At 41.8% G+C, this 27831-nt stretch overlaps 2 protein-coding genes across 7 annotated transcripts; both read left to right on the top strand.

The window, feature by feature from the left end:
- Nucleotides 1-718: 718 nt before the first annotated feature.
- LOC108151035 (cyclic AMP response element-binding protein A) lies at nt 719-25832 on the top strand. Of its 5 annotated transcripts, none has more exons than XM_033388126.1 (7): nt 719-1745; nt 12019-12229; nt 14110-14633; nt 14704-15192; nt 15253-15396; nt 15471-15526; nt 23853-25832. In XM_033388126.1, exons 1-7 carry the CDS (start codon nt 1692-1694, stop codon nt 23989-23991), a joined length of 1617 nt encoding a protein of 538 aa, XP_033244017.1. In that variant the 5' UTR covers nt 719-1691; the 3' UTR covers nt 23992-25832. The 5 variants fall into 5 exon arrangements, with proteins under 5 accessions (XP_033244017.1, XP_017134885.1, XP_017134884.1 ...); XM_017279396.2 differs by lacking the exon at nt 23853-25832 and having other exon boundaries at nt 720-1745; nt 14704-14953; nt 15029-15192; nt 15471-17496; XM_017279395.2 differs by lacking the exon at nt 23853-25832 and having other exon boundaries at nt 721-1745; nt 15471-17496.
- On the top strand, nt 19975-23715 carry LOC117185976 (protein argonaute-2-like). 2 transcript variants are annotated; one of them, XM_033388124.1, is made up of 9 exons: nt 19975-20084; nt 20155-20211; nt 20496-21085; nt 21156-21244; nt 21325-21931; nt 21999-22343; nt 22404-23051; nt 23121-23491; nt 23564-23715. In XM_033388124.1, the coding sequence occupies exons 1-9, from the start codon at nt 20069-20071 to the stop codon at nt 23652-23654; spliced, it is 2814 nt and encodes a 937-aa protein (XP_033244015.1). In that variant the 5' UTR covers nt 19975-20068; the 3' UTR covers nt 23655-23715. The 2 variants fall into 2 exon arrangements, with proteins under 2 accessions (XP_033244015.1, XP_033244016.1); XM_033388125.1 differs by having other exon boundaries at nt 20499-21085.
- Nucleotides 25833-27831: the final 1999 nt, after the last annotated feature.

A 27831-nucleotide genomic window follows, 5' to 3' on the forward strand; every position in this document is an offset into this window, starting at 1 on the left:
GTCAGGTCTGGTCTGGTCTGTCGGTAGAGGGGAACGGAACCCTCGCAGGCCAAATCAAATACCAACAAAAAATCTATAATAAAAAACAGGTTAACAAATGTTGCCGCAACGCAGCGCAGCGCGTCGGAAGAAACTTGTTTTCCTTTCCTATGCAGAGAGTCTCGGCTCTACGTCAAAGCCGGCTTACATTCACTTTAGACCAGCTCCAAAGAGCGTGAAAGTTATCCGAAGAGATCGTTTTCTCTTTGGCTCTGAATGAAATTTATGTACATAAAATCCACTTTGAAACATACTTGAATGTAAAAGTAAGCGTAAAACAATCTATGTGAAGCAAAAGGGTGAAAAAAGTGGGCCCGCGGATCTCAAGAATTCTTTCATTCTTGTACCCATTTTGTAATGCTGCGAGAAAATGCGTTCATTTGATGCATTGGAATATGGCACTTTCTTTAAGGTTTTTTTATTTTTTATTTTAACCTAATATACCGCAAAATGGATTTTATATATCGTTTATCATATACAGTAAACCGGGTGGAAAACTACTTAGGCCATCGAAGGAGCCGTACCTATCGTGTGTTTTACCATGTCTCTCATATTTGAGACGCAAAATTGAGTAAAAACGCTCTCTTTGGTTTGCTCGAACCGGCTTTTTAGACTTGCGGCAACATGTTCTCTAGCAACATGAGCAGTAAAGATGTGCATATTGAAGCCAGAAAGTGGAAAATGGTCTCACAAAAATTTTAGCCGCGAACAATGAAACAACATAGTGTCGAATTTTGCTACGAAATCTAGTTCCGTTATATACCACAAGAATATCCATTTTTTTGACAAAAAACATCATCTAAAATATAAAATTATCAAACAATCGTTTCGTTTTTGGCTGCGGTCGCACTACCGGTACTCATATTGTTAATAATATTAACCACACATATTAAATGCCATTATTATTCATGGACCCGGCAAAGCCACTGTACCATAAACAGAGAGCAATCGAAAAAATTAAATTAAATCAATTTAAATCGCAATCCGACACAAAACACGGAAAATAAAAGAAATCAAATACATAAACTAAATTGCCAGGTACTCAAGCCGAAAGCAAAAAATAAAAATACTTTTTTTTATGAAAAACGAGTGTTTCCGAAACGGAAAAAAGTAAATAATTCAATTAATGCTTAAGAGAAATATACTAAGAGGAGAATAAAGCATGCAACAAGTTGAATCCGGCCGCAAGTTGTAAACCAAGTTAGATCCGCACACAGATACACACAAATAAACACGCGAACGGCCCGGCCCGACAGAATCACACACACACAAACACAAACGAGCACACACACAAACACACAGACCATAACAATGTCAAGTGAAAACATTCTCTGGAAGCAACAGGTTTCCCCTTAATAAGTCATCGCCCAGAACTGTTCGCTCGAAAAGAGAAAAGGAGAAGAGAAAAGAAAATAAAAGAGAGCGCGAAGAGAAAATATAAGAAAAAAGAAACACAAAAGAATTCAGGCAGAGAAAATTATAAAATTCTATGAGAATAATATAATAATAAGCACTAAGCAGACAGTCCTAAGTGGGTTAACACAGAAACAACAGAAGTGGACCCAAATCATCCCGAAAACCCATCCGGCAGATCAACAGAGACAGACTTCTTAGATCGCATCGCATCCAAAAAGAATCAACCTTAAAGAACCATGGAATTCTACGATGGCGACCTCAAAGATATATGGGATTCCGATTTAGATCCGGTGAGTGTTTAATTTATTAGCAGGGCATGAGTCTCTGTCTCTTTATCGATTGATACACCTACTTGAGAACTTTTGTTACAGAAAATAGTATGCTTGATATGAGCCAGGCCAAGTAGTATATGGTGTATAAGGTATATATGGTATATGGCCTATGGTATATGGTATACGGGGAAAGCTAAAACCGAACACTTAGGCAAGCGAAACGATAAGGCAATGTTCGTCAACATTCTACGAGAATGGGCTTGCTCACACTCACCGCAACAGATGTGGAAATATTTCTCTTTTAGCATTTGACTATTGGCCCGAACTGGATGAACCGACCCTTTGAACTGTAATCCCTGACCGGAGACAAGTTTAGTACAAGATTATTAAGTCATTTCTGTTCACATTTTAAGGTTTCAGGTTTCGTGTCGTGTTTCTACGAAAACGAAATTGCATTTAAAAATCCAAAGAAAAAACATTTTAATGACCCACATTAAGCTTATCAGTTAGGGGGGAAAACGTGAACTTATTCATGAGTTGAATGCTAAGTTGATGATCGATTTGAAAAGGCAGAAAGAAAAACCAAATTAAGTAAAGGCTCCCTCGTCCCTTCTGATGGTTTTCCTTCTTTCTCTGCATATTAAATAGTTCGAATTTGTATTGGTATGAGTATGTGTATGTGCATGTGTTTGTATGCATGTGCTCGCTTACCTAAGAGAGCTCCAATCTCAAAGCTGTCCCACGAACAAACCTGTCTCTGCCCCAAAGTAGACCCATAAAAATGTCCACTCACCAACAGACCCCGAATTCAACAAATTGACTGTGAAAAGAGACCAAAATCTAATCGAATCTAGCCGGGCAGGCTACCAAACATCAGACACCAAAATATACAACACACACTGAATAAGAATCTTAGTTGGTTTTTCTTGTTGAAGAATGGGTCGTTCCGGGAGGAGCACGCACATTGGCGTTACTCAAGAAAACTTTCGCAAAATAGCTAGATATGATAGAACAGAACAGAATAGAACAGAACAACAGAGAAGAAAAAAACTGATGGGTGGAACGGAGGATCGGAGGGGAAAGGTAGCGACGCTCAAGGCCTTTATCTGAACAGCTACGTTCCCTCCATAGTTTTAGGAAGAAAAGGCAATTTTTAGTGACTTTCTGTGTTCAAATATATCAATTTACATGGTTTTGATAACAGTCGGGTCGAGCATACGAGCAGACGAGTATGCGAGTATTGCTGTTCGTAACTTAGAAGTTTCGCTGTCCTACAAAGTTGTTTTGTGTTGAGCGATAATGATAATTGGAGTTTTCCAAGAAATTAAAAGAAATTTATCATTATCGAGCGATTCCACCCATTTCTGTTTTGTATTTCTCTATCGCCCCCACACAACAATCTAGCAGTACTCGCAGAAGTAGAAATGTTTCCATATAATGAAATGTACTCGTATGCGTGCTGGGGCTGGGGCTGGGTCTGGGTCTGGGGCTGGCGCTGGGCCTGCGGCTGCGGCTGCGTCTACGGCTGCGTCTGCGTTGAGCTTCGTTTACGGAGTAGAATAGATGTCGACAGCGTCGTCGTCTATTGCTTATCGCTGCGGAAACAGTAATGAGTACATGTCGTCCGTCCGGCCATCCAGCCTGCCATCCAGCCATCCAGCCTGCCAGTCATCGGCATCCAGCCCCTGCCTTTCACTGGTATTGCCTGTCCGTCTTGTGGAGGAAGCATGCCGAGGCACAAAAGAAGAATCTATTACGGCATGCGCGGAGGACACATGGAGCGGTGATAAGCGGTCGTGCTAGTCGTCGGCGGCGCCGCTATCAGCTGTTCTAAATGCAAAGTAATGACTTTTTTCGCCTGCTGCTGCTGCTGCTGCTGCACTTTGCGGCGTGTCAACACGGTACACGACTCGGTACACGGTACGGTCCGTCAGTGTCATTACTATTCGGGAGATAATGTGCCCCGGCGACTACTCTACACGACAATGTAGACGGAACGACAGAAATAGGCCCGCTACCCGGGAAAATACGCGCGTAGTTTTTTTCTTTCTCTTTCTGTTTTTTTTTTGTTTTTGTGTGTTTTCCGCAGTAAGCTCTACAATATACCAGTACAGTACCCGGGGCGTGCGCTCAATTACATCATAAGTATCTCGAATGCAATTTTCTTCGAGTATTTGTGAGCGCGTACCAGAATGGATTGATCCGTGTGGAAAGTCTTCGTTTAAATACTCTTTCCCGATGTGGTTCGTGGATCACTCCTCTCCAATCCAGTGCATGGGCATTGATCCATCACCATAAGGGTGCGAGTGCGATTGCGGCCCCGTCTCATTCCTATCGTTTTCTCATTTTAGCGTATTTTAATAATATATATTATCACTTGAAAGTCTCTTGAGGCATATCAAGAATCTTATCACAAAGTATTTTGTAACTAAAAAGCAAAAGCGAAAAAAAAAACAGATAAGGCCTGAAATGCTTCGTCTTGATTAGGTTAGCGCACCACTTTCCACTTAAAGAGGGGGGGGGACATAAAAACAAAAAAACAAAAAAATATATAAATGAATAATAATAATAATTATGATTCCCTGAGGTTTTTCCCCCGATGAACCATAACAAACAAACTATAAATAATTTGACGTGCAGATAATCAGTTTTAATAAAAGGGAAGCCAAAAAAAAATTCTTTCAATAAGGGTTTCAAAACTGGCCACAACGGGACCTGGCCGCCCGCCCCTCCCCGATAATGTCACGTGTATTGTCCAGCCGAGATTCCGATCACTGTTATCACACCCTTCCCTTTCATTAGGAGATCTTCGAGTGCTTCCCCTATCAGTTGAATGCCTAGAAGAGTTCCCAGAGCAAAATCATCATTAATGTGTCTCGCAATCGCAAAAAAAAAAACCTATACACACAGACATACATATGCATGTATTTATATATGTACATAAGATCAGGGGGAATTTCGTGGAAATCGATTGATAGGGGAAAAACCAGCAACTGCTTTGATCACTCGGTCATTCCAATCAAGCTGTGGGATTTTACATGGAAAGACGACGCGATTCTAACGAGTTCCCGAAACTAAAAGCCACCTCCAGTTCAAACAATGTACGTTTTCTATCGAAAGACTTGTGTGTATTTGTGGTCCATTTGGGTGATAAGAAATAGAAATTTTTGCTACCGAAAGCTAAAATTATTATTTAAACTTTACACATCCCGATGATAAGGGGCCTCCAGAGCACATGGAAACAGGAAAACAAAAATGATGGAGGCATCATTAGGCGGATTTAGAACCAAGCTAATCTTCTCTATGACTGCATGTACTTCTATTTGGAGAAGCGGAAAGAGAAAAGGGTTGCGCCTTGGGAAGAACTGAAATATGAAATTTGAATTCTTAAATCTGATATCTGAAATGAAGCCGAAAGAAGGTTAGCTTCAAAACGGAGCTCCGAAGGCAATCGCCTCGAAAATAACAGTGTCCAGACAGACTGTTGGACGGTTAATGCTTAACCGTCGAAAATGATTACCTTGGGTCTGCGGCGAAGAAAACTGCAAAAAAGAAAAACTGCAGTCCCCTTCACAAAAGAATGCTGACCAACGTCAAAGCATTTCGACTTTCCTAAACGTTATTATGGCCCAAACGGAGAGGGATAGAGGGGTACAGCGGTACAGCGGTACAGCGGTAGAGCTGGTTGGTGGGTCTGCATGCTAAGAAGTCAGCAACTTTTTCGTCTTCCATTTAGATGGAGACAAAGCCGTAAAGAAAACGTATTCATAATGACAAAATTTAACATTTCTAGAGCTTTTGTTTTTGTGGGCTAACTTTCGCTTATATAAGCAGAAAATGGCAACAATGGTCGTCGCCGAGAAGAGAACGTACATACATACATACATACATACATACACACGTACATACGTACATGTATACAGGTATAGTTGTCCGTCCGTGCATAATGTTATTAACAATTTCTTGGAGCCAATTTGACACCCTTTATGGTCGAGCGTACACCACTGTGCATGCAAATGCATGCAACACGTTGAGGTTAGGTTTAAATTTCTAACGGCTTAATGCACAAGCCCCGCTATTTAAAATGCACACGAGAACAACAACCAACGGAAAACAAAAACAGCAACAAATTAGAAAGAAGAAAAAAAAACGTGCTTGGCAACAGTCGACAGTCTTGAGAGAGGCGACGACGGTGGGGCCCAGCCAGCAGCATATTTGAATAACTAGTTCGGGCCATGCACGATACTTTCAATATGGTCTATAAGACGACGGCGATATTCATGGCTCTCTGTCTCTGTCCCACACTGTCTGTGTGTGTGTGTGTATTGCTTAACTTTGACATTTCCAATAAACCGATGCGAGCGTTGCAATCTGCAAAACAGGTTAACACACACCGATATCCGAGCGAATGCAGAGAAACAGGGAAGTGAACAGGGGGTGAGCGGGACGGCACGGAACGGGACGGGACGGGACGGGACTATTGCAAATTTAGCGCGCTCCAGCGTCACAATTTCTATGCCAAAAGTCGTAACATATGGCGGGCCCACAAAAAAGCGCGCATAATTAAATTTGTGCAAGCACGACACCCTCTCCCATCGCCCACATACACCAGTAGTGTCGGTTTACGTAGAGCGCTTCGCCGCTCTCCCGTCTCCGCTCTCCGCTCTCCGCTCTCCTCTCTCCGTTGACGTCCACGGCCATTCAGCTCCGTTCGCGTCCATTCATGCGAATTTTACCACGCGCTGCGTCAAACAGGATGCGCAGTGTCCACGCGAGTTCTCTTTGCCCGGCCCGGCTCTCTTGCAAGGTTCTCTTACCACTGGCCGAGAGTGGGCGGTGGGCGGTTGGCGGTCGGCGGTCGGACAGCTGTTCGGGCTGTGCTTTTCTGACGTCAATGTCAGGATGGCGCGAAGTGGCTGTGGCAAGCCAATATGTGAATTATTCATAGACTTGCAACGAGACTACAATATGTTCCAGCCCCAGGATGGAAGAGAGTTTTCTTCGGGGGCAGGCTGGGTGCTTGGCTTGGCTTGGCTTGGGTTGGGTTCGGTTGATTGGATGCGTACTAGGCGTGGGCGTAGGAACATATTGCGAGTGTTAATGAAGTGTTATACGATAAGTGTAACAGCAGGCATCTGGTAGCAACAGTTGGAAGCCTATTACAGGAAGGCAAACAAAGAGATTGAAGCTTTCCCAAGGAAAACTTAAAGCGAGAAAATTCGCAAGTGTCGTCGAAACTAATCTGCCTATCCTAATGCATAATATATCAAAGACCATTAGAGGGTCATGCTCGTGTTCGTGTTGAGGCCTAGAATATCGTAATTACCCAGTGACAGCACATTTGTCAGTTTTATCTTTCCAAGAAACCTTGGAAGAGAATTCATTCTGGGCTGTCGAATAAGGTCGCCCGGCTCTGACTCATATCCATGGGCATTGCTAAATTGGTTATGGCTGTTTTGCATACTCGTACAAATGCAGATTTGGCTTCAGCTGAAGATTCCGCACGTCAAAGATTTTGTGAAAGGCAGTGGCAGCGGCAGCGGCAACGGCACCGTTTGCACCTTGGAACCGAAGACTATAATGATCTTTTCAAGCCCCCACAATCGGAGGGGTTTCACTCAACGCAACACCCAAGCTACGAAATGCGAATTGTTGGGGGACTTGAGGACACCGACGGAAGGCAGGAGTTGTGTGTGTGTGTGTGTGTGTGTGTGTGTGTGTGTGTGTGTGTGTGTGTGTGTGTGTGGGTGGGTGCTCGAACTCTTTGAAGGAGTCTTTGGCAGAATTTGATCTGTATTGGTCTCCCCCTTTTACAGTCTTTCATTTTTAATTTTTTTTTTTTTTTTTTCTGTTACTTTCACATTGGTTTCCGTTTGGCGAATAGTTGCTGGGGCCGTCAGACGTGCCGCAACCATGCGACTGCTTACGTACTTTCTTCATTCCTCTCACACGGGCACAGACATATGTACGTACGTACGTACTACTCGTAGGTTTGTGATAAGCCAAGTCCGCATTGGACATACGCCCCCACCCTGTCTCTGCCCCTCATTTGTTTGGCTATTTTTAAACACATTATGGTGTATTTTTAACATGCGAAAAAATACAGCTACGACATGGAAAAAACACTGTGATTGATGTGATTTTCCCGAAAACCTTCCTGCTAGCCCCGTAATAACAATCGATGCTGATTCGGGTGCCTTTTAATTAATAGAATTTTGGTTTTTGGTTTGGTCTAATTAAACTTTTTGTGCTGGCCAATTCCCACTTTCTTTTCAAGGCAAGCGAAATTGACATTTTACATTTGCATTTACATTTATTCGTACACACACACATACACATGTAAAAGCCTTAAAGCCGCCCCATTACCATTTAACACGCTCAAGAAAAACAAAACCAAAGCAAGCCAAATCATACAAAAAAAAACCAAAAACCAAAAACAAAAACCATAGCAATTTTTCAAGTTAAAGGCATTTTTTTCTCAGTTCAGTTCAGTTCAGTTCACTTCGGTTTGGTTTTTTCAGCTTTTTCGAATTGTGGGAGCGAGCACCTTTCACTTTACCAACGGCGAATGATGCAGCATGGGCATAAAACTTGAAAAGAAATAAAGACTCGAGACTAAAAAATGCTGTGCACAACACAAGGAAAGCGATATACATACATACATACACACGAGTGGATTTCTGTGTGTGGTACCATACATAATGATCGTCTCACACTCCAGCAGTCCGCCACTCTGCCACTCCAGTACTCCGACACACATACAATTGCATTTTTGTAAATGTGAAAGGTTTTCGCTTGCTGCAACATTATTTAATCAATCCAATTTGTGGAGCAGGCAAAAAAAAAGAAGCAAAATCGAAAAAAGGTATGGGCAAAACCATCAAAGAAACGAAAGAAAAAATCAGAGCCAAAAGGAGATAGGGAGAGATATGCCAAGAGAAAGACTGGAGAAGAAACGAAAAGAGAAAAAACGAACAACAACAACAAAAAACTATAACCAGTTTAATTATTTTATGAAATTGTATGTTTGTTGCTCTTTTTCACCCTTTTTCACCTGACGGAGAAAGAGAGAGAGACGAGCACGAGGATGGGGATGGGGATGGGGATGGGGATAAGGATGAGGGGGAGGGGGAGCGGGAGCTGAAGATTGTAAATTTAAATACCGGGAACCGGCAACACACATACACACACACACACACAAACATGTCTATGTTAATTTAATGCCGTAAGATAAAGAAAACCCCTCGGGCGGCTATTTTGATTTTGATTTTGATTTTTGTTTTTGTTATTTTGATTGTTTTTGTTTTCAAAGTGGTTGGTTGGTTTGCTTGATTGGGTTACAAAATACATACGTAAATACGTAAATGAAAAGTTCTCAGAGAACCTTTTTGGTGGCTCGCACTCCCAAGCCAATCCAAGTCAAGTCAAGTCAAGTCAAGTCAAGTCAAGTCAAGTCAAGTCAAGGGAATGCAACAGGTTTGCTCTTCACGAGTATCGACTTTGAAATGGGGTCAATCGATTGCATTTCCAAGCCAGACTCCGACTCGGACTCGGACACGGCTCCAGCTCCAGCTCCGACAGCCTGGTTAAGCAATCGATTGCCCCCAAGTCAGGCTTAGGTGCTTAAGCGGTTTTTGTGGTTTAAGAGGCAGCACTTGAAGCATCAAGCACCAGGAACACACCAAGCGGCTTTCCACTTGAGAAGGCGCCCTTAGCCATTTCACCGTGCCACGGCGCTTTCGTTGAAAGCACAAATCAGAGAAGCAGAGAGGCAGCGCGGCAGCGAGGGAGAGAATGAGAAACCCCACCTGAAACGTGCAACAAATGATGCTCTCTCTCCCCGCAGCTCGGATCCTACAGCAACACACAAAAGAAGTAGCAAATGCCTGCGAGCACTTTTGCCTTGGCGTCTTTTTCTCTTGGCTTTCTTTCTTTCATCATCATCATCATCACCACCATCGCCATCGCCATCATCTACAGCCACAGTCACAGCCACAACCAAAGCCAAGACAACAGCTACATGGTTCGGACACAAATACATGCTGATATGTTATACGCGCACACCTGTGGTGTGTGTGTGTGTGTGTGTTGCCCGTTTTGGTAGCATTTTTCAAGAATTGCTAATTCTCAACAATTCCCGAGGTTCGTTGAACTCATCATAAAGTCACACACACACACGCACACACAACACAACTACCACCGCAACACAGCACAGCAAAACACAACACAACAGGCACGCACAGACACACACACACACACACACTCGCTTAGCTTACGCTGCCTATGTGTGTATGTATGTATGTATGCCAGTATGTATGTGCCGTGCCCGGTGCTGCTTGCTGATTCTTGGCCTGATGTTCGGAGACGGAGACGGCTAAAATGCGGTGAAAGCACTTGTGTATTTGTGTTTAAATGCACTGTCCAACAGAATTAGCCGAAAAATGCGAGGGCATTTTTTAAACTTTTCGCTTGATGAATGGCTAAATCGCATATGTATGTATGTATGTATACACAAGCTCGATCTGTGGATGGCATCAATTTGGTGACCCAATGGGGCTATCAGCTAGAGAGTCTTCATACCACCCTCGCACACACATACATATGTACATACGTACATAAATACATACAGAAGTGTGCATGTGCGGACATGCCAATGCTTGCTTAAAAATGCACGCGTGCAAGCGGTAATCAATGTTTTAGTACATACATATGTACATATGTATGTATGTACATACACTCATACATATGCACAGAGTAAGTGGTAAGGTAAGCCTGAAATGAAGACCCACAGGGGGAGAGAGACAGACCTGAGAAATGGTAAAGAATCTCATACCTTTTGACAGACAGACAGACACACACGCCGTAGCCGTAGACATTCCCTTTTTTATGGCCAAAACTGGATTCGATTCCATTTGAGCATGAGCTGGTGGCTTAGAACATGAACGTGAACGAGGGGCAACGCAACGCAACGCTTGGTGGCACGCCAAGCGAGGCAGCCAATTTTTACATACAAATGTGCTTTTAAAGTGTAATTACATGCACTTCTTTATCACACACATAGGACACATACAGCATGTACATACATACATATGTAAATACATACACATGCCACAAAATGCCGATTTTAAATGGGTCAACAATTTATGGCATGGCCGTAGATTGGATTGGTTGGGTTGGCGACAATTAAGTAAATTCAGTCCAAAACAAAATCTGGCACATTGGGGAGGGATTACATCATCTGGCTTTAAATAAATTTAAGCCAAATTTATTCTGGATGTGTTTTGTTTGTTTTTTTTTTTTCCTTTTTCGTTCCCCCCGTTTTTTCTTGCGGGCAAATAGAAAAAGGCCGAGCGGAGAACTCGTTCCCAACATCAACAGCAGAGTTATTTGTTGCACTTTGAGTGATTTTCAAGGTTGATTCTGTGCTCATCACAGCCGCAAACACTTAACTTCGAATCCGTTTGCTATAATTTACACACCTCTTACGATTCACACAATTTTTAATTGCAAAAAAGAGGAACAAATTGCAAGCTGCGCGAACTCCATTAAGGTTTTAAAAATGAAGCCAGCAACCAGCAACCGGCAACCAGCAGCCAGCAGCCAGCCTTGCCGTAGAACACTATTGGTATGGTATGGTATGGGTCCGATTCCGATAGACACACCACTCACAGGGCTGTGTGCTATCGATATGTCTGTCCTTTGGGAAGGCGCTGATTTTCAAAGGTGATGTGATTGAAATGGAAACCAACCCAAACCATTTGCAAGTCCCATAGAATATTGACCCAACACCATTGATAACTTGAATACCATTTTCTTTCTAAATTGATTACGGAGTACAGCAACAAGCATTTCAAGGGTACGCTGGAATCGCTGCGCGTTGTCGACGGTAAAATGTCTTCTGATAAGATTGACAACAAAAATATATACTGCATAGCCTCATGCCATAAAAAGGCCACATTCAAGTCAGATCTGCCGAGAATGTATTTTTCAAATAAATAGTAGATGTATGTATATATATGTATATGTATATGTATTGGTATATGTATGTATATTTTGTGAGCTATCTGCATCGCTCGTGTACTGTTGCGTTTTGGGGGTTTCGTGTGATTTTGCTATAGGTCGTCTATATGTATGTATGCACTATGTATGAAGTTGAGTTGTACTTTTGCTTTTTTTTTATTATTCGGAAATTATATAACCGTGCTATCGCCGTGCAACACGACTATGAATGACTTTTGCACATTTACTAATTGCCAACCACCCAACCATTTGTTTGCTTGTGCCTTTACAGGAATCCTTGAAAATTAGCAGCGATCACGATATGCACGACTGGCTGTTCGATCGCGATGTCAAAGATCCCACCGTTATACTCAATGACAAGCTCATCTCGGATGCGCTGCTCAATGGTACGCTGCCAATCAAAACCGAGCATTCCTATAGCCTTAGTAGCGATGTTGATTCCCTGCCAGACTCACCAAAGAGTCTGCACCCCAAAATCGAGGGTAAGTAATCGTGATCGTGATCGTAATCGTAATCGTAATCGTAATCGCCTGTAACTGAAAGGCTATCGATCGCTAGTGACTCTTATAGTCATAGCTCGCAAATAACTGTTGACACTTTCGGCGTGTCTGATAAAAACCTCTCATTGACGGACACATTGAGAAAATGGACTGAAAAGACCCGATCAAATCTGTTTTTGCTTAACTCGCTCTTCGCTCAAGCAAAGACCGATTTTTTCACTTCTCTTTTGTTCCTGTTTTTCACTGAGATGCTCAGATGTCGCGAGTGAACGAACAAAGTGTCTTTTGCGTACGTATGCGTGCTTGTACGTGTGATGCTTATGGCAACTATCAATTTTTGTGAATTCTATACGGTTTGACTATTGGAGCTTAAAATGAATCGTTAAAAGCAAAACGAAAATGTTCGTTTGCCAATTTTGCAAATAAATATACATACATATTACAATACAATAGCCCAAAAGATGCGGAAAACATGAATAGATAAACATATACAAGAAAAAAAAACTAAAAACACTTTACTCAGACACTTTTTTGGTTCTGCTCATCTAAAGACACTTTTACAGTGAGCGCTTGACCAAAGTGTCTTTCTAAGTTGTTATTGTGAGACACGATCGTGTGTCGGGCTCACCCGAAAACCCGAAACACATAACACAAGCGAAGAGACAAAAAGTGTTCTGCTCAGTGAGAGACCGTGTCTTCGTGGTCAGTGACGAGACAGCAAAGGGAAAAAGTGTTGACCGTCGTTTGCGAGCTATGCTTATAGTACATTTGCATAGCATATTGCATAGAGTGCGTTTTATTCTGCCAGAAAGGTCCAAAAACCAATCCAAACACAGCTTTCAGTTGGTATATTTAGGCCATCGCCATACATATGTACATATAAACATACGAACTATAATGAAAACAACAACCATTAGAACTGCGTTGACAAGAATAACAGTTGAAAAACAGTTTCGTCTGTGTTCTGGTCGGTGTTGCTTTTTTTATTTAGTGTCGAGGTAGCATTTAGCAATTTAACGCAGTACTCGGGCATGAAGTTCTGTACTTTGACGCGATACGAATATCAGTGGTACGAAGAGCACAGCAAATGTTCGGTTCGGTTCCGTTCCGTTCCTGTGTGTGTGTTGCCGCCTCATACGAGCAACGTAACGAGTACGAGAGCAAACTGTGTATAATTGCTGTTGACTGGGGTCTGGTCTGGCCTGGCCCGGCCTGGTCTGGGCTTCTTTTTTCGTGCTATTATCTGTAATTTTATAGAAACTGAACTGTACAACAACTGTACAAATAAAATTAAAACGAACCAAATTCGTGTGTGGAGCTGGAAAGAAAGTTTTTGCCAGAAAACAGAAAACAGAAAAAACTGAAACAAAACTGAAATAACAATATTTCAAATGCAAACACATGTGTGCATTGTGGGTCGTGGAACGAACCGACGCGTGCCCGGCCTGGCTTCTTTTACAGAATATTATTCAAATTGTTGCACAATATTTGTGAAATCGTAGAGTACAGAACAAACAGTGCTCTAGAGACGTACATACCTACAATGTCTGTACAATATGTAGGTTAGACTAGACTCAACAATATTTACCCAACATATTTGCGCACATACTCGTACTCGTAGGTCTGTTTCAATTGAGCCAAATCAACCAAAAGCCAAAAGGAGCAAACAGCTATGCTATGGACCAACAATGACATGCATACATATGTATGTACATATGTACATATGTAGTTAAGGCCTAAAGCTATTTTGGGAAAAGAACAGAAAAAATTAAGCCGATTAAAACCGATTGAAACCGGGATAGTCGATAAGCCCCGGCAGGAACTGGATTTAACTCGAACGTTTCTCTTTCCCTGCCCCACAGACATGGATGACGAATGCTTCCCCGCCATTTCACTGAAGTCGGCCACCAGTGTGCGGGCCACCATCGATCCCAAATGCCTGACCCTCCACCCGCAATCGCACACACCCGCCACACACAGCAGCCGCGTGAGCTGCAGTCCCGCCCTGAGCTCAGAGCTGACCACAGCCACAGCGACTTTGACACGGGCCGGGCTCCAGACGCACGCGCACCACCTGCAGAGCGGGAGCAACAGCAACAGCTCCAGCCACAGCCACAGCCACGTGGTCGCCGCTATGGATCACTATCAACTACCTCACTTGTACGACAATGACTGCAGCTCGTCGTTGTCGTCGATTCGGGATGGCAGCATATCACCGGACATCTGCTCGGACATTGAGATCGACGAGTCGGCAATCAAGGATGAGCCCATGTCGCCAGACTCCAGCTGCCCCGCCAGTCCCAACTCACAGGCGAGCAGCTCCCAGCAGCACCAGCTGAGCCTCAATCTGGCCCATCTACAGACGGAAATGCTCTTTGAGCAGAAGGTGGGCTATTCCTATAAAAACAAGAATGCAGTTCGGCTGTACTCACTGTGTGTTTTTTACCCCTGATTAGCACGGCGGCCTCTTGCTGACCAGCAGCAGCAGCAGCAGCAGCAACAATCACCTCATTAAGTCCCAGCAGAGACAGCACCAGCACCCGCTCCTTGGACAGGGCGATCTTATAATGGCCAAAATGGAGATCAAGAGCGAGAAACAAAACACCAGCAACAGCAGCACCACGAGCAGCAGCAGCTCGGGCAAGTCACATGCCTACGGCATTCCCCTGACGCCGCCATCATCTCTGCCCAGCGACGATTCCGAAGGTAACTTGACACCGGAACATTTGTTTTCGCCACTGTCGCCCAACGCTTCCGTTTCTATATCCGTGGCCAATGCAGCCAATGGCGAGTCATCGACCATGGTGCGGCGAAACGTTACCGGCATCACGCGCTCTGCCAGCTGCGGCGGTTCCGGCACCGGCACCGGCTCCGGCTCCGGCTCCAACACCAGCACGACCACAACAAGGCAGCCCATACACACGCCGTTGATAAGCTCCCAGCCGGTACGTTCGCCAAGCTCCTGCTACCCAGTAGCAATACTAATCAAATTCTTTGACTTGCAGAAGGGCTCTACAGGCACACTGCTGCTGACAGAGGAGGAGAAACGCACATTGCTGGCCGAGGGCTATCCGATACCGCAGAAGCTCCCGCTAACAAAAGCCGAAGAGAAATCGCTCAAGAAGATCAGACGTAAAATTAAAAATAAAGTAAGTCGAGCTGGAAACAAGCTCCTGTGAGGCAGGACCAGAGCTCTAATGTTAATTCTGTTTCCCTTTCATAGATCTCTGCTCAGGAAAGTCGTCGCAAGAAGAAGGAGTATATGGACCAGCTGGAGAGGCGCGTGGAAATTCTTGTCACTGAGAATCACGACTACAAGAAGCGCCTCGAGTCGCTGGAGGAGACCAATGCCAATCTACTTAGTCAGCTGCACAAATTGCAGGCCCTAGTTAGCAAGCACAATGTGAAAAAGTCCTAAGCCAGGGACCCAGGACGTGTGCCGGTTCCGTTTCTTGTTTGCCCGCCTTCCCGAAATACCTATATATCTATACCTATTTACCTATACCTACACCTATACCTATAACTACATATGAATGTATATGTATATAGATATCTATACATTTTTTTTTGTATTTTTTGTTCCGCCTATTACTTCTGAAGTTTTCTGTGAGAGTTTTGAAGAATTTATAAGACTTGCGCTGTTAGCAAGGAAATGTAAGAATGTTTGTCCGGCTTTTTGTTAGCACAAATCGGAAGAAATGTCCTCCCTCCCTCCTACTCCGCGACTGCTCATCCAGCTTTCCCACTCCCCTTCCCTCCACTCCATACATATTCAAAAAAGATTTAGCACCCAGATGCCTATAACTAATACCATATAATTTGTGTGTATGGATGTATGTCCTAGCTACTTGTAGAACGTTTCTTATATATAGATATGTATATTAGTCATGCATTCCTGTTATATAAACTTTACCTAGAGTAACTCCAACTCCAACTACAACCACAACAGAAACGATCGACGAGCTCAAACAGCAGAAGCCAATTCAGAAAAGCGTCATAAGAGAAGCTAACTAACAATATTGTACTCGTAATAGAACGAAATCAACAGACCAAAAAAACAAACAACAAAAAAGAAAAATGCAAAGAAGAAAAGCTTAAAAAATGGGATATGGCATGTTTTGATGTGGGCTCTGTTCGATCTGATCTGATATAATTTAACTTTATCTACATAAGCGAGCAGCGATATACATGTGCATACATTATGTTTTAGTAATGATTGAATGAATGAACGAAAGACCTCGGAGCCGCATTTCTGCACTATCTTTGGCATGACTCTTGTTCCTTTAAACGTCATTTCTCAAGCAAACGAATGATACGAAAGTATATACCTAAACAATTCCATAATGGAGCTAGATAGAATGATTTCACAACGAACTACATATGTTTATATGCTGAATTTTAGTTTCTTTTCATAAGTTTACCACCAGCAACCGCAAAGAAACGCACCAATGTAGAATGTAGAAAGAATCTTGAATTGGTTCTCTGTCGCGTTGCCTGGCCAAGTTAAACAATTTCCGAGCCAATTATGAAAATGAATTATTGTTTGTTAAGTTTAATATTATAAGACGCCGCTGCACTGACCTCAAAGTTCGAGGGCAAACCCCAATTTAATCAAATTTTGCAGCAATTATTATTTTTTTTTTTTTTTACATCTTAGTGCAATTTTTTGGCATAACTAGAAATGCAGATGTTTCGCGCTTTTTCCGCGGCGTTAAAAAATGAGTCATTCTAGTTTAAATTAGTTGAATTTATCTAAAAAAAAGAAAAATACTTAAGCGAAGTTTTAAGCGTAAACCGATGATTTCTTATTAAATCGATAATACGAGTACTATCTATACAAAATATTTTAGGTATTTTAATGTATTTTTGTTTATGTGTGTGTAAACCAAGCGGAGTTGTGCAATTGTTAGTAAAATTAAACAACAAAGAAAAACCTTATAGAAAAATATGGAATCACACTGAAAGAAAAAGCTTGTGCAATGACAAAAACTTGACTATAAAATTCGTTAAAAAATAAACAAATAAGATACGATAATAGCAATCCATTTGGAAAAGTAAAAGCGTTTTGAGATGTTTATACACAAAAGTACAGCAGTTTTAACGCATATTGTAAACTAAAATTGAAAACGATTCCAACGAAAACCAGAAAATATACACAAAAAAATTGTAAAACTTTTATGAGTGGTTGCTGTAGTTTGGAATAAGCAAGTGCAATTCAAAATAAAACGCAAACAACCATTAGAACAGCACCGATATGCGATATTCATCTTGCCTATTGAAAATTTTACTTGCTTATCCCCTGGAACACCGGAAACGGGCTCTGCCGTCGACGTCTCCTACATAACTAAATGGCCGGACTAGGTGTTTGTATCCACCAGATATGTCTTGGCAAGCAGGGGGTACTACAGCTCTGTGGAGTTCCCAGCCATCGAGGGGTCGGAGGAAATGTGGAGGCGCAGGTCCATACAACTGTCGGTCACTCTCACTGTCGGACTGGGCATCACCAACAACACACATGTGCCGCAGGAAACCCTGCAGCATTTAATTTACAACAGTTTGGACCGCCTCTTTCACACTATCATACGATAGTGTTGATTACACTATGCAACATCAATTGGTTAATAATTAATTGTTAGCGTTAACGTAGTATCCATTGCTTTTTGCTTTTTCATCTAATCATCAGCTTAGCAAGTTGTGCTGGTGAATGCGCCCTATATCTTTGACCAGACGCAAAGACGCATGACGCAGCCCTAGTGTAAACAGCCTATTAGTGTAGAATTTTTTTTTATAACTGCTGCTTGTTTTAGAGTTCATGTAAATATACTCCAGCCTTTTGTGATCTTATCGCTGCATAAAAACGTAATGTGTGCAAAAATAATATGATAAGTGTTAACAAGGGGTTCTCGAAATATATATTCCGAATGTATGTATGTGTGTAAGCCGGTACTCCGTATGCATCCTAAAAATATTCGCTTATTGATCAGAATCAAGCTTATAATATACATATGCACATAACGATGTACTGCCTTCGAGCTTCGAGCCCCTGCACTTTTTGAGTACCTGGTATGAAAAGAGACTGCTAAATTTGTTCGCAATCCAATACCGTATATCTTCAATCCATAAACAAGTAATTACCCAAACATTTTTTGAGTTTCTTATCTTTGGAGATCCTTTATAGCCTTCTGAGTCTATACGCTACTCATTCCTGACCGTTCAATTTACTTTTTTCGTTGATCATTTGTGTATGCATCCAATATTAAACTTTGTATAACTTGTTTGAACAGTTGTTCCAGTGTCTCGTAGTTTACACGAAAAAGAGCAGTCTAGAATAATTTAATACAGTCACCACAAAATGATTACAATTAATACCTACACATACTTGTGCAATTCAAATTGATTGTAATCATATATTACACAACAATATATAAATATGAATGTATGTACATTTATGTCTATATGCTCAACCTTAACAGGCATGCAATTCATTCCTTCTTAGCCCAAAATGTGTATAAAAAGCGCATGGGGCTTGCCACCTACTATGGAATATAATTCCGACAATGTCTGCGAATAGGGTACGACAATCTGGATACAAATTTTTGTACATATTGAGTGCTAAATTTCTAAGCTAAATATATCTCTCTATTACATAAATAAGATTTGGGTCGTCATGGTCCTGATATTTTAGCGTGTGCGCAGGGGGCTTGCTCCCTAGCATATTATAAAAATCTCGTGTCCCGATGTTTGTGGTTCTGTTCCTTAAATTCATGCTTCAAAATTATATATTATTACTCCCAGAAGAAACCGTTTCCGACCCCATAAGGTATACACATATATTCTTGATCAGCCAATAGACGAGTCGATTGAGCCATGTTTGTCTGTCCGTCCCGATGAGCGCCTAGATCTCAGAGACTACAAGAGAGGGGAACCACACTGACTAAGTGTCGGGTATATATGTAAAGCCCCGGCCCTAGCCACGGCTCACAACGTTTCCCCTCGTTTATAAATAAACAAAATTTTATTATTGGTATATTTTTACGGTATATTTTAAATTTCGGTATATTTCTGAGGTCAGACGCTCATAATCGAACGAAAACATGAGTCGTAATGGGCTATAGAAAGAGGTATGGACAACAGGAAAAAAACTGCCAAGACAAATTGCAAGATTCGTATGAACTCACCTCGCGTGTGAGGACAACATACTGTGAAGACAAAATCGGCAAGGTACATTGGGCAAATGGAGTGAAATTCACTTGCATGCGTTGCATTTTCTGGACCGTGTTGCCTGTTGTCCACTTCCTCTTTTTCCTTCCATTATGTAGCAAATGTGTAGAATATATATTAGAATTAGTGTTGGGTAAACATTGCTCATTTTGGGGAACATGTTCACTTGTTCTTTTTTAGTAAGTGAGTCAACTCACTCATATTGCTCACTTGTTCACCTGATTGCTCAGTTGCTCATTGCTCACTTAGATTGCTCAGTTTTTACTATTTCACTATACTTTCGAAGTATCGAATATACTTTGAATTGAGCGACATACTGAATTTTCAAACACAACACTAGTTAGAATGTAAAATCTGTTGTATCGACAAATCCTTCACTGCGTACATTGTTCAATATTGTTTATAATTTTTGATAAATTCGTTATGAAAATTTGTTTTTTGGGAGCACTGCACGAATAATTAATTGGGATTAATTTTATTGATTTTCGGTGTGACTTGAAACCGGAACGAACAGAACCTGTTTAACTGCATTATAGTGCAGCAATACGCAATCAGTTGCAATCAGTTAGTTGCTTTTTCACGCATCAGAAAGTCTCAGACATGGGAAAGAAAAATAGTAAGAATACTAAAAAATTGCATTATTTAGGTAATGTTACTTACTCCATCGTATTTCATTAAAATCTTAGAATATAAGGAGGCTGAGAAGCCTGTGCCCCCTGCAGCACAGCCACAACAACAACAAGGTAAGTGAAATGCACTACAAATGTACTACAACAAAATCTTCTAGCATCTTCTGTATGTATATGTTGTATGTACATACATATGTATATATAATATGTAACGTCCATTCCTCCGATAAGCATTGTAAATACATATGTACATACATACGGGGGAATCACGAAATTCGCCGAGCCTTTGATGAAATCAATTTGGTGTGGGCTGACATGTGCACGAAAGATTTCACTCCTTTGTTTAGTGGAAAACACTAGATTTTAATATTTTTCTTGTTTTCCACTAAAATTATGAGCAGCTGCTGGTGCACCGGGTGCTCAGAACAGACCCACTCAACCCGCTAGACCCCCAGCCACTCCCACTGCATCCACAAGCTCCGCCGCTTCTGGGTCCCAACTACAGCAGGGAGGATGGCGAACACAGGACAGTCACCAGCAGCGCTCTCAGGCCGGGCAAGGCTGGGGCGGACAACAAAAAGGACCGCGGCAGCCAGGAGGCAGTCAACAGAGAGGACCGCAGAAGCAAGGAGGCGGACAAGAGAGAGGACCGCAGCAGCAAGGAGGCGGACAACAGAGAGGACCACCCCAAAAGCAGGGTGGCGCGGCTCTGCCGCCTCTCCCAGCAGGCACCATGAAGCGTGGAACTTTGGGAAAACCAGGTCAAGTATCTGTCAATTACCTCGACGTTAACTTGGACAAAATGCCAGCTGTGGCCTACCACTACGATGTGAAGATCACGCCAGAGCGTCCTAAGAAGTTCTATCGTCAGGCTTTTGATCAGTACAGAGTTGAACACTTGGGCGGTGCGATTGCCGCATTTGATGGACGTGCATCGGCCTACTCAGCTGTGAAGCTAAAATGCAGCTCCCAGGGCCAAGAAGTGAAAGTAAGTGCTGTTGTGTATTTCGCCGAGCTTGAGGAACCTTTAAAGTGAATATTGCTTTCTTGCCGTCCAGATATTAGATCGCCACGGCCGTACTCTGACTTATACTCTGGAACTCAAGGAGACAGAGGACCTGGAGGTCGATCTGAACTCGCTGAGAAAGTGAGTAAACCGTTATATTGAACCAAATGTGTCGGCAGAGAATCGGCATAATGCAATTTCCCATTTTTCCATTTTTGCAGCTATATGAAGAATAAGATATATGACAAGCCCATGAGAGCCTTGCAGTGTCTGGAGGTTGTGTTGGCGGCCCCCTGTCATAACACCGCCATACGCGCCGGTCGCTCGTTCTTCAAAAGGTCAGAGCCCGGTCAAGCCTTTGATCTGAACGACGGCTACGAAGCTCTAGTTGGACTCTATCAAGCATTCGTGCTTGGCGATCGTCCGTTTGTTAATGTGGACATATCGCACAAGTCCTTTCCGAAGGCCATGACGATCATTGAATATTTAGAGCAGTATCAGCGCCAGAAAATTGAGAAAAGCACAAATCTTGACTACAGGCGTTACGATATCGAATCATTCCTAAAGGGCATGAATATAGTATACGATCCGCCTGCCTGTTTTGCCAGTGCCCCTCGCGTCTTCAGAGTCAACGGGCTTTCCAAGTTTCCCGCTAGCAGTCAGAAATTTGAGCTGGATGGGAAGCAAACGACCGTTGCAGAGTACTTCCGGTCTCGGAAATATAATTTAAAGTATCCGAACCTGCTCTGCTTGCATGTTGGGCCGCCGTTGAAAAACATTTATTTGCCTATCGAACTATGTCGCATTGAGGATGGGCAGGCCCTGAATGTGAGTTCAACAAGTTCCTTTCACTGCAAATAATTTCCTGATTTGATTTCTTTACATCGCATTGCAGCGCAAGGATGGAGCTAATCAGGTGGCGGCCATGATTAAGTATGCTGCCACTTCCACCAACGAGAGGAAGGCCAAGATCATCCACTTGCTCGAATATTTCAAACACAACTTAGATCCGACCATCAGCCACTTTGGCATTCGCTTGGAAAACGACTTCATTGTGGTGAATACACGCACCCTCAATGCGCCTCAGGTTGAGTATAAGAATAACAATTTGGCTTCAGTGAGGAACGGTTCGTGGCGCATGGATCGCATGCAATTCTATGACCCCAAGCCAAAGACACATAAATGGGCTATACTCTACGGTAAGATTCACTACATGAGTGTGGTCGATTTTCAGGGCATGGTAAGTTGTGCACGGCTGGAAGCAGAATTTCACTCAGATCCTGACTAATTTTCTTTGCAGATAATTGAGCTGAGTGGCACCGTCAATGTGTGCCTGATTAACAAAGCCGAGATACGGAATTACAGGGATGAGCGTGAACTGGATTCTCATTTCCTTGATTTCAAAAAAAATAAATTTGATTTGGTGTTCGTTATTATACCAAATTCCGGGTCCGTTTATGATGTCGTGAAGCAAAAGACTGAGCTGGAGCATGGAATTCTCACACAATGCATCAAGGAGAACACAGTCCTGCGTAAATGTAACCTGCAGTGTATTGGCAACATTATGCTTAAGGTCAATTCCAAGCTTAACGGCATCAATCATAAGCTGAAGGAGGACCCCCGCTGTCTGCTAAAGAATGCGATGTTCTTGGGTGCTGATGTAACTCATCCATCGCCAGATCAGCGTGAGATCCCCAGTGTGGTGGGTGTTGCCGCCTCCCATGATCCATTCGGGGCTTCATATAACATGCAATATCGCTTGCAACGCTCGACCTTGGAGGAGATAGAGGACATGGAGTCGATAACTCTTGAGCACTTGCGTGTCTATCATCAGTTCCGGAAATCCTATCCCGAGCACATTGTCTATTATCGTGATGGCGTGAGCGATGGTCAGTTTCCCAAGATCAAGAATGAAGAGTTGAGGGGAATTTCTGCGGCCTGCAGCGAGGTAAGTTGAAGTCTTGCCTCCCGAAGCCTCATCATTTTCGATCGCTAATCTCCCTTCGTCTCCTATCAGATGCGCATTAATCCCAAGATTTGCTGCGTCATCGTAGTTAAGCGGCATCATTCACGCTTCTTTCCGAACGGAACTCCATCGCAATACAACAAGTTTAACAATGTAGATCCGGGAACGGTCGTCGATCGCACCATTGTCCATCCCAATGAGATGCAGTTCTTCATGGTCAGCCATCAGTCGATTCAGGGGACGGCCAAGCCGACGCGTTACAATGTGATTGAGAATACGGGCAACTTGGATATAGACTTACTGCAGCAATTAACATACAATCTTTGTCACATGTTTCCCCGTTGCAACCGCGCAGTGTCTTATCCGGCTCCGGCATATTTGGCACATTTGGCTGCGGCACGTGGACGTGTCTATCTCACTGGGTGCGATATTAATGTTATTATTGTTACGTATATTCGTTTTGACGGTACATATCTTGACTGCTTCTCTTACAGCTGCACCAAGTTCCGCACTCCAAAGGAGGAATACGCAAAGCGGTTGATTGTTCCAGAGTTCCTGAAAACGAACCCCATGTATTTCGTGTAGGCAGAACAGTAAATACGGTTACAGTTACCCTTTTGCCAATAAGAATTTAATTCAAACATCATTATTCTTTATTAATTTTTTATTTTATCACATTTCTTGAACCATAATCGTATATATCATATGTAAAGGGCACACTCTACTGCTTTCATTAGGAGCTTCGATGTGAATGACGTCTTTAGTGGCTCTCCAGCTGGAGAGGCGCGTGGAAATTCTTGTCACTGAGAATCACGACTACAAGAAGCGCCTCGAGTCGCTGGAGGAGACCAATGCCAATCTACTTAGTCAGCTGCACAAATTGCAGGCCCTAGTTAGCAAGCACAATGTGAAAAAGTCCTAAGCCAGGGACCCAGGACGTGTGCCGGTTCCGTTTCTTGTTTGCCGCCTTCCCGAAATACCTATATATCTATACCTATTTACCTATACCTACACCTATACCTATAACTACATATGAATGTATATGTATATAGATATCTATACATTTTTTTTTGTATTTTTTTTTCCGCCTATTACTTCTGAAGTTTTCTGTGAGAGTTTTGAAGAATTTATAAGACTTGCGCTGTTAGCAAGGAAATGTAAGAATGTTTGTCCGGCTTTTTGTTAGCACAAATCGGAAGAAATGTCCTCCCTCCCTCCTACTCCGCGACTGCTCATCCAGCTTTCCCACTCCCCTTCCCTCCACTCCATACATATTCAAAAAAGATTTAGCACCCAGATGCCTATAACTAATACCATATAATTTGTGTGTATGGATGTATGTCCTAGCTACTTGTAGAACGTTTCTTATATATAGATATGTATATTAGTCATGCATTCCTGTTATATAAACTTTACCTAGAGTAACTCCAACTCCAACTACAACCACAACAGAAACGATCGACGAGCTCAAACAGCAGAAGCCAATTCAGAAAAGCGTCATAAGAGAAGCTAACTAACAATATTGTACTCGTAATAGAACGAAATCAACAGACCAAAAAAACAAACAAAAAAAAGAAAAACAAAAAACAAAAATGCAAAGAAGAAAAGCTTAAAAAATGGGATATGGCATGTTTTGATGTGGGCTCTGTTCGATCTGATCTGATATAATTTAACTTTATCTACATAAGCGAGCAGCGATATACATGTGCATACATTATGTTTTAGTAATGATTGAATGAATGAACGAAAGACCTCGGAGCCGCATCTCTGCACTATCTTTGGCATGACTCTTGTTCCTTTAAACGTCATTTCTCAAGCAAACGAATGATACGAAAGTATATACCTAAACAATTCCATAATGGAGCTAGATAGAATGATTTCACAACGAACTACATATGTTTATATGCTGAATTTTAGTTTCTTTTCATAAGTTTACCACCAGCAACCGCAAAGAAACGCACCAATGTAGAATGTAGAAAGAATCTTGAATTGGTTCTCTGTCGCGTTGCCTGGCCAACTTAAACAATTTCCGAGCCAATTATGAAAATGAATTATTGTTTGTTAAGTTTAATATTATAAGACGCCGCTGCACTGACCTCAAAGTTCGAGGGCAAACCCCAATTTAATCAAATTTTGCAGCAATTATTTTTTTTTTTTTTTTTACATCTTAGTGCAATTTTTTGGCATAACTAGAAATGCAGATGTTTCGCGCTTTTTCCGCGGCGTTAAAAAATGAGTCATTCTAGTTTAAATTAGTTGAATTTATCTAAAAAAAAGAAAAATACTTAAGCGAAGTTTTAAGCGTAAACCGATGATTTCTTATTAAATCGATAATACGAGTACTATCTATACAAAATATTTTAGGTATTTTAATGTATTTTTGTTTATGTGTGTGTAAACCAAGCGGAGTTGTGCAATTGTAAGTAAAATTAAACAACAAAGAAAAACCTTATAGAAAAATATGGAATCACACTGAAAGAAAAAGCTTGTGCAATGACAAAAACTTGACTATAAAATTCGTTAAAAAATAAACAAATAAGATACGATAATAGCAATCCATTTGGAAAAGTAAAAGCGTTTTGAGATGTTTATACACAAAAGTACAGCAGTTTTAACGCATATTGTAAACTAAAATTGAAAACGATTCCAACGAAAACCAGAAAATATACACAAAAAAATTGTAAAACTTTTATGAGTGGTTGCTGTAGTTTGGAATAAGCAAGTGCAATTCAAAATAAAACGCAAACAACCATTAGAACAGCACCGATATGCGATATTCATCTTGCCTATTGAAAATTTTACTTGCTTATCCCCTGGAACACCGGAAACGGGCTCTGCCGTCGACGTCTCCTACATAACTAAATGGCCGGACTAGGTGTTTGTATCCACCAGATATGTCTTGGCAAGCAGGGGGTACTACAGCTCTGTGGAGTTCCCAGCCATCGAGGGGTCGGAGGAAATGTGGAGGCGCAGGTCCATACAACTGTCGGTCACTCTCACTGTCGGACTGGGCATCACCAACAACACACATGTGCCGCAGGAAACCCTGCAGCATTTAATTTACAACAGTTTAGACCGCCTCTTTCACACTATCATACGATAGTGTTGATTACACTATGCAACATCAATTGGTTAATAATTAATTGTTAGCGTTAACGTAGTATCCATTGCTTTTTGCTTTTTCATCTAATCATCAGCTTAGCAAGTTGTGCTGGTGAATGCGCCCTATATCTTTGACCAGACGCAAAGACGCATGACGCAGCCCTAGTGTAAACAGCCTATTAGTGTAGAATTTTTTTTTATAACTGCTGCTTGTTTTAGAGTTCATGTAAATATACTCCAGCCTTTTGTGATCTTATCGCTGCATAAAAACGTAATGTGTGCAAAAATAATATGATAAGTGTTAACAAGGGGTTCTCGAAATATATATTCCGAATGTATGTATGTGTGTAAGCCGGTACTCCGTATGCATCCTAAAAATATTCGCTTATTGATCAGAATCAAGCTTATAATATACATATGCACATAACGATGTACTGCCTTCGAGCTTCGAGCCCCTGCACTTTTTGAGTACCTGGTATGAAAAGAGACTGCTAAATTTGTTCGAAATCCAATACCGTATATCTTCAATCCATAAACAAGTAATTACCCAAACATTTTTTGAGTTTCTTATCTTTGGAGATCCTTTATAGCCTTCTAAGTCTATACGCTACTCATTCCTGACCGTTCAATTTACTTTTTTCGTTGATCATTTGTGTATGCATCCAATATTAAACTTTGTATAACTTGTTTGAACAGTTGTTCCAGTGTCTCGTAGTTTACACGAAAAAGAGCAGTCTAGAATAATTTAATACAGTCACCACAAAATGATTACAATTAATACCTACACATACTTGTGCAATTCAAATTGATTGTAATCATATATTACACAACAATATATAAATATGAATGTATGTACATTTATGTCTATATGCTCAACCTTAACAGGCATGCAATTCATTCCTTCTTAGCCCAAAATGTGTATAAAAAGCGCATGGGGCTTGCCACCTACTATGGAATATAATTCCGACAATGTCTGCGAATAGGGTACGACAATCTGGATACAAATTTTTGTACATATTGAGTGCTAAATTTCTAAGCTAAATATATCTCTCTATTACATAAATAAGATTTGGGTCGTCATGGTCCTGATATTTTAGCGTGTTATAATGTTACGGCTACGGGCTGGTTAAATCTTGTTGGCAATGCAGCCTCAGCAGGAAAGGGAATCGGGGTTAGTGCACTATACTGCGCTCTGGGCTCAGCTCGCCGGATGGGGTCGGGGTCTTTCCTATCCCTATACTTCCTTGTTCTCGCCATATTATAAAAATTTAAGTGCACTGACACAGAATCTACTTTGATCAAAACAAAAAAAAAACAATCCCCGGTCGGCCTAGATGGCAAGAAGGAATCCGGTAGTCACGTATTTAATTTAGTGATCCTAGGTGTAGGAGATCACTAGTTCCTCTATACCCTCCCTTTCTTCGGCAATGCGTGGAACGATGTTGGCATGGCCCCTAACGTAACTACCGCTGCATTATTACACTCGATGCATCATTGGCATTATGTACTTAGACAGAATGGTTGTTATTTATTCCAAATTCATGTTAATTCAAAATAGTTCTATTAATCAAGATTCAAAAGATTCATATATAACAAAACGTTCATTAACTTAAGAATATAAAATACAATTCATAGCAAAACTGAGCCTTTTTACTCACGA

This window comes from Drosophila miranda, chromosome XR (assembly GCF_003369915.1).
Source record: "Drosophila miranda strain MSH22 chromosome XR, D.miranda_PacBio2.1, whole genome shotgun sequence".
In the NCBI taxonomy this organism is placed as follows: domain Eukaryota; kingdom Metazoa; phylum Arthropoda; class Insecta; order Diptera; family Drosophilidae; genus Drosophila; species Drosophila miranda.

What these genes read in the sequence shown, in the direction of transcription:
- LOC108151035 (XM_033388126.1), top strand. Translation starts at nt 1,692, where the DNA reads ATGGAATTCTACGATGGCGACCTCAAAGATATATGGGATTCCGATTTA. An exon ending in TCTGCACCCCAAAATCGAGG is followed by an intron (nt 12,230 to 14,109) that starts GTAAGTAATCGT and finishes CCTGCCCCACAG; the next exon opens with ACATGGATGACGAATGCTTC. An exon ending in GACGTAAAATTAAAAATAAA is followed by an intron (nt 15,397 to 15,470) that starts GTAAGTCGAGCT and finishes TCCCTTTCATAG; the next exon opens with ATCTCTGCTCAGGAAAGTCG.
- LOC117185976 (XM_033388124.1), top strand. An exon ending in GATCTGAACTCGCTGAGAAA is followed by an intron (nt 21,245 to 21,324) that starts GTGAGTAAACCG and finishes CCATTTTTGCAG; the next exon opens with CTATATGAAGAATAAGATAT. An exon ending in GGACGTGTCTATCTCACTGG is followed by an intron (nt 23,492 to 23,563) that starts GTGCGATATTAA and finishes CTTCTCTTACAG; the next exon opens with CTGCACCAAGTTCCGCACTC.